This window comes from Madurella fahalii (assembly GCF_045866475.1).
Source record: "Madurella fahalii IFM 68171 DNA, scaffold_4, whole genome shotgun sequence".
NCBI lineage: Eukaryota > Fungi > Ascomycota > Sordariomycetes > Sordariales > Madurella > Madurella fahalii.
In genome coordinates this window covers 4,853,421-4,868,806 of record NW_027263974.1, presented here as the reverse complement: position 1 = coordinate 4,868,806, position 15,386 = coordinate 4,853,421, and the positions used below count along the sequence as shown (strand labels likewise).

Sequence of the window (15,386 nt, the reverse complement as noted above, 5' to 3'; positions counted from 1 at the left end):
CTTCGACGTTTCTCCTGTGATTATCACTAGGTGCGGGGCTACTTGTTGGCAATCCCGCCTTCTGGTGGAACTGCTGCAGCATCCCAGGACACTTCTCAAAATGCGCAGTAGGCTCCCAACCATTGTGCTCGTGTCCGTACCTTTCCCACTTAACCAAGCACTCCATCCGTCTTCCTCGTCGTCGTGACTTCAAAATCTCCTCAACCTGAAAATACTCGCCTCTTGAACCTCCCGCGCCATAGAGATAGCTTTTGAAGCGAGGGCGCGCTTCGTTGAGGAAGTTCTCTCTCTGCTGGTGACTTGCGCCACTACCTTTCACATGTGCACTCTTGTTCGTGATCCCTACAAGCATCCCACTCAAACTGTAGCTGGAAAGCCGTAACACGCTTGAAAACGCTCTTGGCAAGTCGCCATTCCTTAAACTTTACGACCCGAGCATCGACCAACTATGTTCCCAAAGTGGATCCCCTGAAGATAGCGGGTCAGGAATACTCTACTGGCTCCACCTACATTTTAGCCGTTAGGATGGATTTTAAGCCTGTTGTAATTAAGAGCTGATGCAATGAAGACATGTCTGTCGCTTGGATGCCGTTCTGCCGGTTGTGCTGACCCTGCGGCACTTCCACTGTACCGACCGGATCTTGCCGTGCTAGGTATCACTTCTTATAACATTCCAATATAAAAGACGAAACTAATCATTGGAAATTTCCTCTTTCATAGATACACGTGTGCTGCCCCGCTTTAACCTGCTTAGTCGATATACCTGCCTGTGCAGGGGGCGTACATGGTGTGCTGACTACAGCGCAGCCAAGGAGCCTCATGGTGCCACCGCCGGTGGTGCAAAGACTCATTCCAAAGGCCAGGTGTGGCCAGCCGCATGCGGCTGGCCTGAGCGCGTCGCGCACTGCCACACAGCCCGTGCGCATGTACACCTGGGTCTTCAGGAAAGGCCTTCGGAATAAGTTTCACATTACGATTCTGCTCGTGGTCTCGCTAGGGGCCGCGAGCGGGGCATCCCGTCTCTCCGGCCCTGCCCTCGCCAGTCGGTGCCGCAATCGCAAACGACGCTTCTTCCCACCCTCCTTCCCATCTTGGTTTCCAGCCGTCTCCTCGCTGAGTGCTGTGAGACTCTTCCGCTCTCAATAACGTAAAGAGGGCCTGCGAACCTGCTCCTGCTTTTTGGGCTCCGGAGGCGGAGGAGGGTCCTCAGATACAAGGCTGCGACATTGAGTGGTCAGACCGTCCAGTGACCGCTACATGTCGTGGAGCAGGTTCTCGATTAATATCTGACCCTCGTGGGAGGAGCAGATGAATGACTCGGCCTTGGCCGCCATCGGATCCCAGAGATCGCGCAGGTCTAAAACTCAGCCCGCAGCAACACGATGATTGCAAGGTTCACAAATGGCCCCGGCCCACCGTAGCTCCAATGGAGACGCGAGAGTCCGAATTGATGCACCGCGGTCACGAACGGCGAGCCAAGCAGCTCTACTTTCTCCTGGTCGGGGAGGCTGAACGAGCCGTCATAGTTCTGGTACTGCAGGAGCTTGGTGATATAGTCCTCGCGAATCCGATCCTCGCCCGATCGCGTCCGTATATTCGGGGCCACTCGCAAGGCCCGCGAGGGCGGAGGGTTGTTAGTGGGCGCCTTGAGTCTAGGTTTCGCTTCCAGCTAGCGGTAATCCATGGGTCGGGGACGGTATGCTCTGTGCTATATAGTTTACAAATTGCCTATTGTTTGTTAACCGACTAAAATAGCTACATCGGTAATAAACGGGTATGTCCTTAACCTCGCTTTGAAAGATCTAGGGTTCGAATCATGATTCTGATCTGGTTTCTAGATGACATGACTAAAAGAGACACAGACTGATCTGGGGGCAAATTTTTTTTACCTACTATTTTTCTAGGGCTATTGCTAACTTCATGTTCATATTTTTATAAAAAAAAGCCATTTAATAGATGTTGCGAATGCCGTTTGTTCGGGATATTTGTTCCAGGCGTCCCTCTTGCCTCAGTGGTCCATGCATTCATTCAGATAGACCGTTTTACTGGGCCCACAGTGCCCCAGGCAGCACAACGCAATATATTATATGTGCAGAACTGAGAAACTTGGAGATAGAAACAGAAATGGAATCAGAAAAAGAAACAAATTCTTCCAACACGACCCCCTGCGGTCATCTCTGTTAAATTTTCTATTGTTCTTTGGCTTCAAGTTCCGGGCTGCTCGAATTCGCTGCACCCACGCCTCGGAGGGCAGGAAGCAGTGAAGCACCGGCAGCAAGTTGGCAACTGAGCACTGAAGTCATTCTATACCAATCATCAGGAATCACGTTTAGGATGATGATGATCCTAGATGTGCTCCTTAGAACGTCTACGCAAAAGATATAATAGTCAACGGGCTCTGAGTACACAGGTCGCGGATATTCTCGCCAGCCAGCGATACACCTTGGAGGACTCAGTTAGCATTGAGAGGTCGCTGTGCAATAGTTGCGTACCCTTTGGCTGCACCAAACCTGCTACCCACCCCGTCGCCATTCCTTCAGCGAGCCCTCTCAGAAGTATTGGGTTGACTGGATTCGTCATACGTTATGAAATAAACTCGGCGGGTTGATGTTGCCAGCCGCACAGTTGCAAATGTCAAGCGACAACAACGACCAACGAGCCTGGCATGTGCTGCTCATTAGGCAGGAGACACATACCGATTCCCCTTGGGGAAGGAAGCTGGGAAAAGCCAGAGAGACGGAAACCACAGGCGAGCCTGGAATGCACCCACCGGAGAGGAAAGAGCTTACTAATCGGTTGCCGGGCGGGAGCCGAGAATAATTGTCCAACTCGTCCATCTCCTCCATCTCCTCCCCTCTCTCTCTTCCCACACTTCTTCTCTTCCTCTACTATACCGTACCACAACTCTCCTCTCTCCTCCGGTCTTCTTACTCTCTCCCACCTCCCTCTATTGTCCAACCGCCACCTGTTTCCGTCCGCACCCAACGGAGAAGTCTTTCTCTCTTTCTCTCTTTCTCTCTTTCTCTCTTTCTCTCTTTCTCTCTTTCTCTCTTTCTCTCTTTCTCTCTTTCTCTCTTTCTCTCTTTCTCTCTTTCTCTCTTTCTCTCTTTCTCTCTTTCTCTCTTTCTCTCTTTCTCTCTTTCTCTCTTTCTCTCTTTCTCTCTTTCTCTCTGTCTTGACTTGCCATGCTCTCGTATCCGGGGTCTCCGCTTAGCCAGGAGGAAAATATCAGCTGCTGCACTATATCTATGTAATGTCTCGAGAGTAACTTACGCTGCAGTCCTTTCATTCCGTCAATGACGGTCACGACATTGTCGAAAGCCTTCTTCTGAGCGATGTCCCTACACCGTTTCAAATGGCTATCCAACAGTTGTAAGTTTCTGTATCTGAGGAGTGTCTCGGCATCTGATGCGTTGCCAAGCTTGAGTGCTGTCATGATCTCATCCTCGCCGGTGATTTGAAGCTGCCCGGTTGAAAGAAGGGCCTCAATTAGGCCATCAGGGCTGATACCCAAGGCCTTCATAATAAATCGCCGATCCAGAAACGACTTATAGCCCTTGTGCCCAACAAGCTCTTCTAGAATTATTCGCTTCCCTGTCCTGATTGCGAGAAGAAGATGGTCTTCCTTCGCTTGGATGTCTCCATATTGTAAGAGCAATTTCAAAATTGGTTGATCTCCGTTCTCAATCACCGCCGTTAGCGTCCCGCCGCGAACTTGACGAGAAGTTTCCTGGGTTTTGAATCCGGCGAGGAGTAGAATGACTAGCTCCAGGTTTGCCGCACCGCCAGCCGCATCGAGCGCCGATTCGCGGTCATCTTCCGGGTAGCATGACGCCCCACGGGATAGCAAGAGTTCGCAGACCTTATTGTGGCCCTTTAGTGCAGCGAGATAAAGCGCAGTCCGACCTCTGTAGGGATTTTCGGGTTTGTTGATATCCACGCCAGTATCTAGAATTGCCGTGACCATTCGAACCAGCCCTCTCTTAGCAGCTCCATGAAGCGTCAGAACTTTCTTTGGGGCAAGCGAGGGAAAGTCAATCGGTTCATTTGATGTGCTGTGATAGCGCCGCTTGTGCTGTGAAAGCTTGGACTGATCATCAAAACCTAGACTGTACGCGAAGCACTCTTCTGAATGGCAGCGGAAAGGCAGCTCATAACGGGCATTGTGCTTTTGCCGCTCTTCCGACGTCTTCATACCCATTGTGAAAGAACCACACCAAGGCTTGGAACACTTGTATGTCTTCCACGGCCCGTATAGATTGTCCAGGACCTCTTCAGCGTCCAAGCTGAGTCGCTCGTCTCTCAGCATTTCTATGCATTTTCGTATGACGAGTGTCCGGGCTTCGATGTTCAGGTAAGAGTTTCGCTTCCTATCATCCTCTGGCAGCGCATGGATTGCAGCCTCAACTCTGCAGGAGTCATGGCCTCTTCGAAATGCTCACCGACTTTGGAAATTAGGCTGTACGATCGAAGAAATAGCCCTCCCAACCGGGCTAGAGCTTGCGCGACCGAGGGGTCCACCGTCGCTGAAGGCTCAGCCCATTCGAGGAGATGGCCGTACCAGCACTGGACCGCATAGTCTTGGAGGGCAAAGTATCCCCTCTTGGCGTTCACCATAATGTAATAATGGTCAGTGCTTTCGAATGGCTCGGAAGTCAGGTATTGCAGGCACAAAATGCCATACTTTGCGTTCTCAAGACTTGTGTTGATCTCTTCTCTTCGGGATAAATGTCTATGACATTGCCCTTAACCCACAGTTTGGGAATTCATTGATACTAACAGGAAACACTTACTCATAAGCGGTATGATGAACCATACCGACCGTACTTTCGGGACCTGCCATCATGCCTGTTGAGTGGCGAAAATCTAGCAATGATCCACACAGCTCCTTGCAGCTGCCGTATAGGCGTTCAGAGTAGTCCACGGTTCCATTATCGGAATCGATGCAAAAGATTGCCTGTATCTCTCTCCAATATAGAATCCGCTTTGCGCATATAACTAGAGTTAGAACTCTGAGCGCAGTGTTCCGTTCTGCTTCTACGGACTGATCCAAGATACGTGAGAGAACTCTTTCGTAACTATCGAATTATTAGTGGAAAACATACGCCCCTCAACGAGCATCTGCTTTGAACGATGTTGCTCAGCGGGGGAGAATGGGGCACCTACGCCTTGCCGATGTCGCGAGGAAAGACTTCGTTCCCTAACTCTCGATGCAGGTCTGGAAGCCGTGGTTGGTGTTGGAGGTTGTGCATCACCAGCTTTGCGTAGAGAGACATGCCTAAAACAAAGTGTGCTTAGAACGAGGAAATATCGAATACAAACATCTACTTACCTTGAGCCTCGTTGGTTACTCGGTAGACGATCAAGTCTTTCAACGAGTCTGGGATACCGAACTTGGCCTGCATCTCTCCAGAGGCCTCCTCGCAGTACTGGCGGATATCAGCTGAGTGGCTTGATGTATCGAGAGATATTTCGGGCTGGGATTCGAGGAGTACATCCATAACTCCGTCTCGTTGACCCGACACTAGGACTCTCACAGATCTATCGGCTTCGTCTTGCCCTGCCTTTGTCAAGGACAAGAGCCATTTGACCGACTTCCTAGCTTCGTCCTTACTACATTCATCAATTCCATCCACGATAACGTACAATGTCTGGTAGCTGGCGAACGCAGTTTTTGTGTATGTCTGTAGCCTATCAATAGATAGCTGGCATGAATCGATGGGGTGAGAATTCGTCCAACAATTCGTGCGACAACGCTACCTCCTGGTTGATAAGCTGATCCAACACCGTGCGGAGCAAGCTTTTATAAGTTCGCTTGTCAGGTTGATCGTGCTTGAAGTAGAAATATGAGATGGAGCAAGAGCAGTCTCGAAGGTGTGCCGCTTGGTCCAGAGCCCGTTCGATGACGCTGGACACCAAGGTTGTCTTGCCTATCCATAACCAGTATTAGATCAGCAGCAGGACTATGTTTTACCCTAAAGTTGCCCTCAGCAGTTTCCATGTTCGTGCGTGACCCTGAGCCGCTCCTGAGCTAGGGTGAGCTAAGGGTGAGCCTAGCCTGCACAGCCGTGTGGCCCAATTTTGGACCCTGGTTTTATCTCCACCAAGACACCGGATATCCCCCTACGGCAATCTTCTCCAACGAGGAGAAGCACGAGCCTGTCGATGTGCAAGCTGACCACGCCAAGTTAATCGAATGAGGTCGCGTCGCCAACCCAGCAACGCTCATGCACATCCGTAGCGAGCTATCCCGCTAGTACTAAAATGTTGGAGTTGTTTAGCAACGACAGCCACGACAATCGATAGCTGCAGACTCGGGCGTTGATGCCGGAACAGCGACTCCCGTCACAGAATTTGTCTCTGCCGCATTGCGTGAAAACTGGAAATCGGCGCTGGGCAAAGATCGACGAGGGTTGCATTGAGAAACTTCTATAGTACAGAATACGGGGCAGTTACCTCAACCCCGCCACGAAGAGCCATTCCTGGAAGACCTCTCATCAGTTACTTCCTCCACGCTGGCCTGAGCTTCCCTCGCCACCATTGTCGTCCTCCTTTGGGAGGAATCGCTTGGCGAATTCGGGAGAGAATCGCATAGATCGGATCCATACCCATCCGGTACACTGAGTCTGGAGCTCCGCTTGGACAGATGCCGACTGAAAGACATGCTGAGATGCGTTGGGGTCGTTCTTCGTCTTCATATACTGTCCAGTTAGCTCAGAAGAGCTCTCGAGCCGAGCAACCTTGTCGTTCGCCATTCCGCAGATATAACCTATGAGGAGCGGCGCCTCAATATACTGAGTGAGCGAGGCTGGGAGTTGAACGTCGTCCAAGGAGCGCACAGGGCCCCTTGCCCACCACAAAAGCCGCTGCCAGTCTCGGCCGAAAATCTCCCTGTGCTCGTCGACGAGCTCGGTTGGGACAGCAAAAGACAGCACTGCACCCTCCTCGGCAGGGATGCGACGCTGAGAAAAGTTGGCGTACTGCTCAGCAATTTCGATGTTCTTGGTGAAGTAGAGCAGATCTGCTCTCGTACGGTGGAAGTCTGTCGGAGGAGCAGAGAAGAGTTTGGCGACATTGAGAGATCCATCCTCGTTGAAAACAGAGACCAATCGAGTCATTGCCTCTCCCTTGTGGAGCATGATCCTTCCATCAACGCTGTCCGGCACAGCAGCCATGGTGGCAAGCTTCAAGACGGGAGGCTCCTTGTAGCTGTCCAAGAGACCTGGCTTGTTACGAATGGCAGGACGTGGCGCGATGCTAGGCGAGGGAGTGACGAGGCGATCCTCCTCATCCTTTTTGCGGCGAACTCGCTTGTCGAGCCCTTTCAAGAACTTCCAGGAAGTCCGGAACGTGTTGATGGCCCACGCGGATGCAGACTTTGACTTGCGAATCTTGTCGAAGTTGCTATCGAGAATAGCATCGGTCAAGTCGCTGTTGATGCCCATCTTGATCAGGGCCTGTCGCCAATTGTGAGTGGGAAGCCATGCGTCCTCGACACCCGCCATAGTCTTGATGTAATGCTCTGCAGAGGTGATGATGTCGTCACCGTGTCCCAACTGCCCCGGCGTCTGCTGCAACTCCTGCCAGGACTCGAAAATTGTCTTGGCAACATCAGGCTGGAGACCAAAGAACTCGAGTGTCTCCTGCGAGTTGAGCACCTCGGGAATCTCGACTATGTCATGGTGATCGGAAGCAGACGAGCTCGAAGAGTATGATGACCGGGAAATGGCAGAGAAGCGGCGCTTGGGAGGGGGAGCGGAGGAGCTGCGAACGATCGCAAAAGCTTCTGACGTCGCGGTGAGAACGCGCGTCCGGCCTGTGCTCGACATGGTGAGACGAGACGATCGTGTCGTCAAGATGCTGAGTCAATATCTAGATGGGTGAGGTTTCTCGAGAAGGGAAGATGTGGTGAGAGTTGGCGAAGAACGCCTCGATTTTTTAGTCTCAGATGCTCAGACCTGCTGGGCGTGAGGTACCGCTTGTACCTGCTGACCCACTTTCATAGACCCACTTCAACAAGCCAATCAAATCGCGTTGAGAAAACTCACAGCAGCTGATAAAGGCAATCTCAAGGACCCACTATACAACGCTCGGGCCACAACGACTTCCCCCCCTTTCTCCCCCCAACATCTAGGCTGGAAGAATAAGACAGTGTGCTAGAGACTACGGTCAGAGTGTGGTGAAATACGGCTGATCGGAGCTGAACAGAGCTGTACGGAGCTGAATGGAGCTCAGATTGGCAAAACATACCAGTATATAGGCTCTCTGACGAAGCCATAGAGCCAACGAACACAAGCAATACAATCAAGCAGTTGCAACACCATCAATTCCACCGAATCCAGTATGCCGTGTTTCTGACAATAAGGGACATAAACTGGGTTTTATAAGACCCCGGGGGAAGGGAAAAGAGGGGGGAGCTGGGTGATCCCAGTTTTGGGACATAGGTAGCCCAAAACTGTTCCCTTCGAAAAGTTACCATTTGAAATTCTAGAACTCGGCTAAGTTATGGAGCAGTGCCTGAGCAAGGTGGCAAGGGGTGGTGTGGGTGACTGGGGGTTGGTGAGGGCAACTTTAAGGTAAAACAACAGACGTTTTGTGGAACGACCTCGGTGACACGGGGACGCTAGGGGATTGCGGGGTGATGCACGCCGAGTGCGAACGACTGGAAGTTCTAGAGACACGAAGGGTAGACCCTTTGATGTATATTGGTACGTTGGTTTTAGGTTTCGGCCATGAGTGTGGAAGATGCACATGCTGATTCGTAGTTTCCCCCTAGGCAGACCTTAACCACGAATGCTGGCCGTCTCTCAAAATAGGAGCGAAACATTGCCCTTCCTATCCGCTATTTTTGTTGACGATAGCGTAATGCACGCCGTAGCGGCCAATACTCTCACAGTTATATCCCAATTCCTCGTCGCCTGGATATAGAGCATGGTGCTAGTCTGGGTTGATCCGGCCAGCTCTCTTTTCTTGCCAAGGCTCTGTAATGCTGTACCTCCGTAGCTTAGCCTCCTCCGGATCGTGATTCTCATCTACGAACTTGCCCGGTTCTCGAACAGTATAACGCGAAGAGAATATAGACGCTCTTAGTCGCGTCCTTTTACGAGGCGGCAATCTTACCGAGGAAGCTATTGTTGTTCGAGAACATCTCTGTACGGGCTATACCCTTCTACAAACCAGCATGCCTATTGGCGTGGCGCTGCTCCTCGGTTAGGCGAAGTTCAAGGCGGAATGGTCCAAACAGATACTCATTTCCAGTATAGTGCAATTGACTGAGCGACCGATATATCGCGCCTGGGCGGTTATCCTCCGTTATATCGGCTTATTCTCGTGAAAGAATCTAAATCACTGGCTCGTAGAAGCCGTCGCCGCAGCCTACCTTCCTGTCTTCCCCTCCATTTGTCTCGGACAGTAGACACTGCCCTCTAAGGACTATTATCGAAGAGTGTTGGTTGTTATTGTCAACATATGCGCTTACGCCGGCTGTCTGGCGCTATTGGGAGCTCGGTTCGATGTACACAAAACGGCTCGCCGAGGCTCAGGGTGACTACATGTTCCTGGTACCGCCAGTCCTCGGGTTACCGCTCGTGAATTTCGCCCAGCACCTTGCGAACAACGTCCGCTACAATTCATTATCTCTTTCATCGTCAATTTGGCTTTTCTTCATTTCTCCTGGGGCAGGTTTTTTTTGGTAGCCACTATGTGGGCAAGAGAGGCGGCATCATTAAAGCAATGAGTCAATGACTTGAGGAGCGACCTCCGGGTGATGTTTGAACTTTGATCGAGTAAGCGGAACCGAAATCGATTTAGGTACCGTAAGTGGAGATTGCTTTACACCTAGAGAAGTAAACTGTAAAATTCTCGCATGAGGACGGTTTCAGGGTAGGTACCTGTAATTATCCCCCGTAGCATACGAGACGAACCTTTCTACTTATCCAGTCTAGACTATTTGTACTGTTTTCTCCCCGGAAGAGAGCCACTGTGACAGAATGAATCCCACTCCTGTCCGGCGGTAAACCTCGGTCTCCGATTCCCTGAGGATCAAAATATAGCTGCAAGGCCCAGGCAGTTCTATATCCAAAGATACACATGCGTCGTCTCTCCAGCTGGCTGTCCCTTTGACAACCTCAATACACTCCCGGCATTCTAGATTTCCCTCCTCCGCGCAGTCAAATCGTATCCAGCCAATAATTGCCCCCTCCACATCTCTGATATAGCCATCCTTATCCTCATCGAGCGTGATGTGACAGTTCCATGAAATGCGTCTCAGCGGAGCGGTGAGAATGCACCGGCGATTGGTGAATTTAAAATCGATGTCCGCCATCCAGCTCACGCGGCTGTCGCAAAGGTTTCCGTATCGGATGCCTCCGGTATAGGCCATCCAAGACCACGACGGAGGCTTCACCCTCATCCCAGATCCTCGTGCCTGTGCATCTGTGGAATGAAAGATGGGTTCCATCCACTCATTTCCGGAACGCTGCCAGAGCAAGCTGCGGCCGAAGAAATCCTTGACGATGCCGAATGCGCTTTGTGTTTCGAAGGTTGTCGCCAGTCGGAATTCAAGTCCACCCATGGCGACTGGCCTGTCTGTTTTCTGGGTGAGGTTGAGCGTCGAATATCTGGTAAACATGTCTTGAAACACGGCCCATTTGTCTTGCACGGCTTCTGGTGACCCCCATTTGGGGAAGTTGGAGCTGCCTAAGATGCTAGATGGCCTTAATGATCCATGTTAGTCAGTGCCTGTTTGATCCTGACGGCTCGATATTTTGAGTCCATTTACCTAAGTACCTAAATAGGTACTAAGGAGCACCCAGAAAGACATGGGCGTTGGACATACGTACCTTGCACCTCTATCCACAGTCTTGGACCAGATAGCAGACCCACACTCCCAGTACATATGATCTCCAGTGAAATGTATGGTTCGACGAGACAAGGCCCGTTCTTGCAGAATCCATCCGCGGCGGCTTAGCTCTCCATTCTCCACATCGTCTTCGAAATTGCCAGTCGCTTTGACGGCAGGAGAGAGAGAAATGGTGCAGTAGGCCGAGGCAAACACCTCTTCCATCCTTCCGCTCTCAAAAGCCCAGTCGAGGCGGCCATTTTGCATTATGCACAGAGAGTCGATCCAGAGAAATCGTACACCTAGTTTCCTGGTGATGTGGACGGCGTCTTGGTAGGTTTGAGGTAGTTCCCTAAGATCTATACCTCGGCATCTATCATCCAAGTTGGCAGCTGTGGTAGTAGGGGTGTCTTTCTGCCAGCGATGGGAGAGCGCAATGTACACTCCCCAAGCCTCCCCGTCCGTTATCCGGAGACGAATGCGATTCATATCACCCTCGTCGCCAATCCCAACGTCAATCACTCTCGTTGGCAGCATGCCCACATAAGAATTGACGTGTTGATGATAGCCATCGCAGACTTGAAGCCACGCCCTGCACAGCGACATGTCGGCCTCGCTTCCTCTTTCGGGGAGGATAAGGAATTCTCGTTGGCCGGCGGACGACTCGACACGAGCAAAGAGTCTTGGCACCCGGGGAGCGGAATATTCCGCGGCTTCTCCTTCGACCGAGAGTTGCAACGGTTTTGCGAATATGTTGATCTCGCCCATCTCCGTCGAGTCGTAGTGAGGGCCCTGAGGGGTGACGGAGGAGAGGACCGTCTGGTAAAAGTTGCATGATTCTGCTCTCTCACGTAGCTCGGAGTAGCTGTCGCAAAGCTTGAGTGTCTGCTCCTGGAACGGGCCCGCCGAATTAGAATCGGGCAACAGCTCACATATTTCGCAGGAATGTGTGTTCGGGGTACGTGTAATGAAGTCGGAAAAGCGTATTGGTCTGGAACGCGGTGGGAGTGGCCTGCATTCCTGCAAATCCACCAAGTCGGCTGCCCGGGAACCTAGTGCCTCTTCCAGCGAGCCCCCACCCCTAACCCGAGCTGTCCTGACATCGTAGTAGTGTTTGTCTTCATCTGAAGCATTGACAAAAAAAGGGATGCGGTTCCATTTTCCATGGAGTCGAATATTCAAGACGCCGGTGCCACCCTCAATAGCTTGCTCTATGGCATCCCATATCATCGCCCCGCTCACCCTTAAGTTTTCTCTCTTGTCCGGGTCATCCGGATCATCCGAGTCATTCGAGCCATCCTGGTTCCCCGGGTTGTCTTGTTTATCCTGTTCTTCCGCGCCGTCCGGCTCCTTCTTGGCCTCGTCCTTTGGTTCGGCCCAACCGCGCTCTCTCCACGCCCGGTTGCTTTCGTCTTTTTTTATGCGCCTTTTCTCTTTTCGATTAGCCCAACGGACGTATGACCCGATGACCCAGTCTCTATATGCGTCGTCCGGTACGCTTAAGACGTGTATGGTCGAAGCCCCACCCTCAGGCACGATTTGCTCGGATCCGTTCGAGGCCATTGTTGATACACCCATCGACTTTTTGGCGTTGCGAGAGCGGAAATATCCTGGCAAGATTGGACCAGAGATCTCCTCAAGAATGCGATTCGGCAAACAGCCACAATAGAGCAACAATGTTCTGCTCTATCAATGGCTTTGTCCTTGCACGAATTATATGGGGCAACGAAGACAATTTCGTGTCAGAGATAACAGCGTATCATCCAGTCAGTATGCCCGAAACGTGGTGAGGGGAAATGCGACCATTTGCCATTTATCTCCCAAGAGTTGCAGCTACAATAGGCAGCCATGTTGCATTTTCCTTCTTGCACGAATCACATACAAAGCAAAAAGGTCTGTGTACCCGGAGCTGCATGCATGATGAGGGGCGATGCACTGTACCAATTACATACGGCTCCGAAGTAAACCTCAAGCGTATGATGAGGGGTTTGTTTCCAGCATCTCTTCTTTGAACGTGATCTATACAAAACGTCTCCGGCGCCGCTCGAACCGCCCGGGCATTTCTACTGAGCGATCGTCGCGGGCAACTTAAAGACGGACGCAAAGAAAAGACACGGCTCACTTCTGATCCAAGACCTACCCGCAACAAAATCAACACCACCACCATGTCTGCAGTCGATATGCCCCACGAAGATGTGAATCAAGCAGGTGAAACTAACAAGACACCCGAATTACCTGTGATCGTTCGTGGCAAAGTCATCCACGTCCAGAGTCCGTATCTAACTCGGGCATTGGCCGAAGATATCTTGAATGGCTACCCGGGAATCTCCCATTCGCCCTCGGAGCTAGTTTTTAGGGAGCCATTTCAGCCTCTTCTGCATAGATGGGGAGACCTGCTAAAGTTCATGGAGAGAGATGATTTGGATGAGACGACAAAAGCCCACACGACTATCCTGCATGAGATTCTCGAGCGCGAGATGCACAACACAATCGGGGTGTTCAAGCAGCACATCTTGAGCCGAGATATCACTTTCGACCACGCGTGGATGATATTCCAACCCGGTTGCATCGTGGTATCTTCATTTAAGTCCGGTCTCGCTGCTTATGAACTGGACAGAGCAGAATACCGAGAAACCCAGCTCGGCAAGATGTTGCGCCTCTACTGCGAATGTCTAGACTGGCACGGGGGCCAATATTGCCGCAAGATGTCAAACATCGACCTGTTCGAATTTGAGGGCACACACAAGATTAAGACGCTCGAAGCGTTCCCGATAGAGCTCTCCGACGACAAGGAACAGATAAAATCCCGACTGGAAAAGCAAGGAGAAGATTTTGCGTCCTTCGTTCACTATCAGTACCAAGCGTAAGTCTGTAGAATTCATGCAACTTTTATTCCCGTATAGGGGATGCTCATCTACGACAGGTACTCGGGCCCTGCATTTACGTGGGACGCCGATGGCTACAAGCAAGAAATCCAGGTCTCTGGGCGTATCATCATCGATCCAAAGTCGTTCGACCAATTCAGCCCGTATTGCTCTGGGCGTTGGAAGCGGATGAGCGCTCGAGACTATGACATGCTCATGACCAGCAGAGCGACTCAGAACGCCATGAGAAAACTGAGAGTGAATGTCGAGGGAAGCCCCGTCATCGTACTAAGTTCATTCCACCACATGATTTGCAGTTCGATGGTGCGCGGATACTCCACCAAGTTGAAGATGTGGCTTGAATTTTCCGTCAGCCATGTCACCGAAACCTCTCAAGTATCGAGCCCCGTTGAGAGCGTCCGCTTCTCTGAGTCCATGGAGAAGATCATCTCTAGCTTCGCCCGGGTACGGCCCACAACCGAACGGGGCCTCTGGACCCCCGACCAGATCGAGCACATAGCCATGAGTATCCATATTCTAGGAGAAGGAAGTCGGTTAGAGGGCACAACAGCCGAGGCAGTATCAGATCGAATTGGTATCCCACTCCTCACAATCAACCGTGACGATCTAGGAACTAGCTTGCTCCAGACAGAGTCGCGCTTGCGTGAAATATTGGAGCTTGTTCACCAGTGGCACACCCTAGTTCTCTTGGACGGAATCGATTTCCTAGTCGACGGAAGCTCAAGCTACGACTTTGGGCTAGACGATGTTCTTCGTATCATTGTGTATGATCTGAACAACCGCAGCTATAAAGGCCCGTTCTTTATATCGACAAACCAGGCGGACGATGTATATAAAGCTCTTCTCATGGTTTCAAATAGCTCAGATGAATAGAGACAATGAGCCCTAATTCTCCAGGAGAGAAGCCCTGCCAAGCAGCTTATTACTCCGGCACCGCTCGACACAGTAATTAGGGAAATCTTAAAATCTTCCTGTGCTGCAGAAGCCGACCATTCTCGCAGTCGTAGGAGTGCGGGCCTCAGTCTAGGTGGTGGGAAACAGGTTATTCATCATATAGGTAGGTACCTTGCTCAGATACCAGTTTAACAAGCTACCCCCCACAAACTCCATTGTTAGTGCAAGTCCCCTACAAGCAACTTTCCAACTTAAGCTTCATACAACTTCAATGCAAAGCGAAAGGCTTCCAATCCATATACACACTAACCCTACCCCTAAACCCTAACCGAAACCTGAATCCTAACCATAACCTTAACCTAACCGCGGTAGGCTAGCGCCGTCCCCCGCATCCCCAGCGATATTTTTGGGGAGCAGCGTTAAGGGTTGTGAAGATGGTGAAGATCCCGAAAATGGTGAGAATGATATGCGCTCAGTAACAAGAGACTGCACCAAGAGCTGGGCGGGGGTGGGGGCAGGTGCCTGGAATGGGGTGATCTACGAGACCTGTAATTATAACTTACACCGTAACTCAATAATATCAATGGTGTTGTGGCTGGCTCAGGCGATACGAGGGTGGTCAGGGTCCCTGGGTGGCAGGGCCTGTGTGGATCACGTTAGCGGGTAAACACACCTAAAGTCAACACACTCAACTCTCTCCTCTGTAATTACTCACACTCTAGCTCTATCCGCGGCTGCCCTTGCTTCCTCGTCAGACCCTTCATTAA

General features: G+C 51.3%; 4 protein-coding genes across 4 annotated transcripts; 1 reads left to right on the top strand and 3 right to left on the bottom strand.

Moving 5' to 3' along the window:
• Positions 1-4,350: 4,350 nt before the first annotated feature.
• Positions 4,351-5,501, bottom strand: MFIFM68171_08392 (uncharacterized protein; the record flags this gene model as incomplete). The annotated part of the gene is made up of 4 exons (XM_071063812.1): positions 4,351-4,732; positions 4,794-5,078; positions 5,167-5,278; positions 5,333-5,501. The coding sequence occupies 4 exons, from the start codon at positions 5,499-5,501 to the stop codon at positions 4,351-4,353; spliced, it is 948 nt and encodes a 315-aa protein (XP_070919913.1).
• Positions 5,502-6,497: 996 nt separating this feature from the next.
• Positions 6,498-7,829, bottom strand: CCC2_2 (Cu(2+)-transporting P-type ATPase; the record flags this gene model as incomplete). Its single annotated transcript, XM_071063811.1, has 1 exon — positions 6,498-7,829. One exon carries the CDS (start codon positions 7,827-7,829, stop codon positions 6,498-6,500), a length of 1,332 nt encoding a protein of 443 aa, XP_070919912.1.
• A 2,111-nt stretch (positions 7,830-9,940) lies between these two features.
• Positions 9,941-12,403, bottom strand: MFIFM68171_08390 (Heterokaryon incompatibility domain-containing protein; the record flags this gene model as incomplete). The annotated part of the gene is made up of 2 exons (XM_071063810.1): positions 9,941-10,715; positions 10,842-12,403. The coding sequence occupies 2 exons, from the start codon at positions 12,401-12,403 to the stop codon at positions 9,941-9,943; spliced, it is 2,337 nt and encodes a 778-aa protein (XP_070919911.1).
• Positions 12,404-13,005: 602 nt separating this feature from the next.
• Positions 13,006-14,598, top strand: MFIFM68171_08389 (uncharacterized protein; the record flags this gene model as incomplete). The annotated part of the gene is made up of 2 exons (XM_071063809.1): positions 13,006-13,703; positions 13,764-14,598. The coding sequence occupies 2 exons, from the start codon at positions 13,006-13,008 to the stop codon at positions 14,596-14,598; spliced, it is 1,533 nt and encodes a 510-aa protein (XP_070919910.1).
• Between the last annotated feature and the right edge of the window lie 788 nt (positions 14,599-15,386).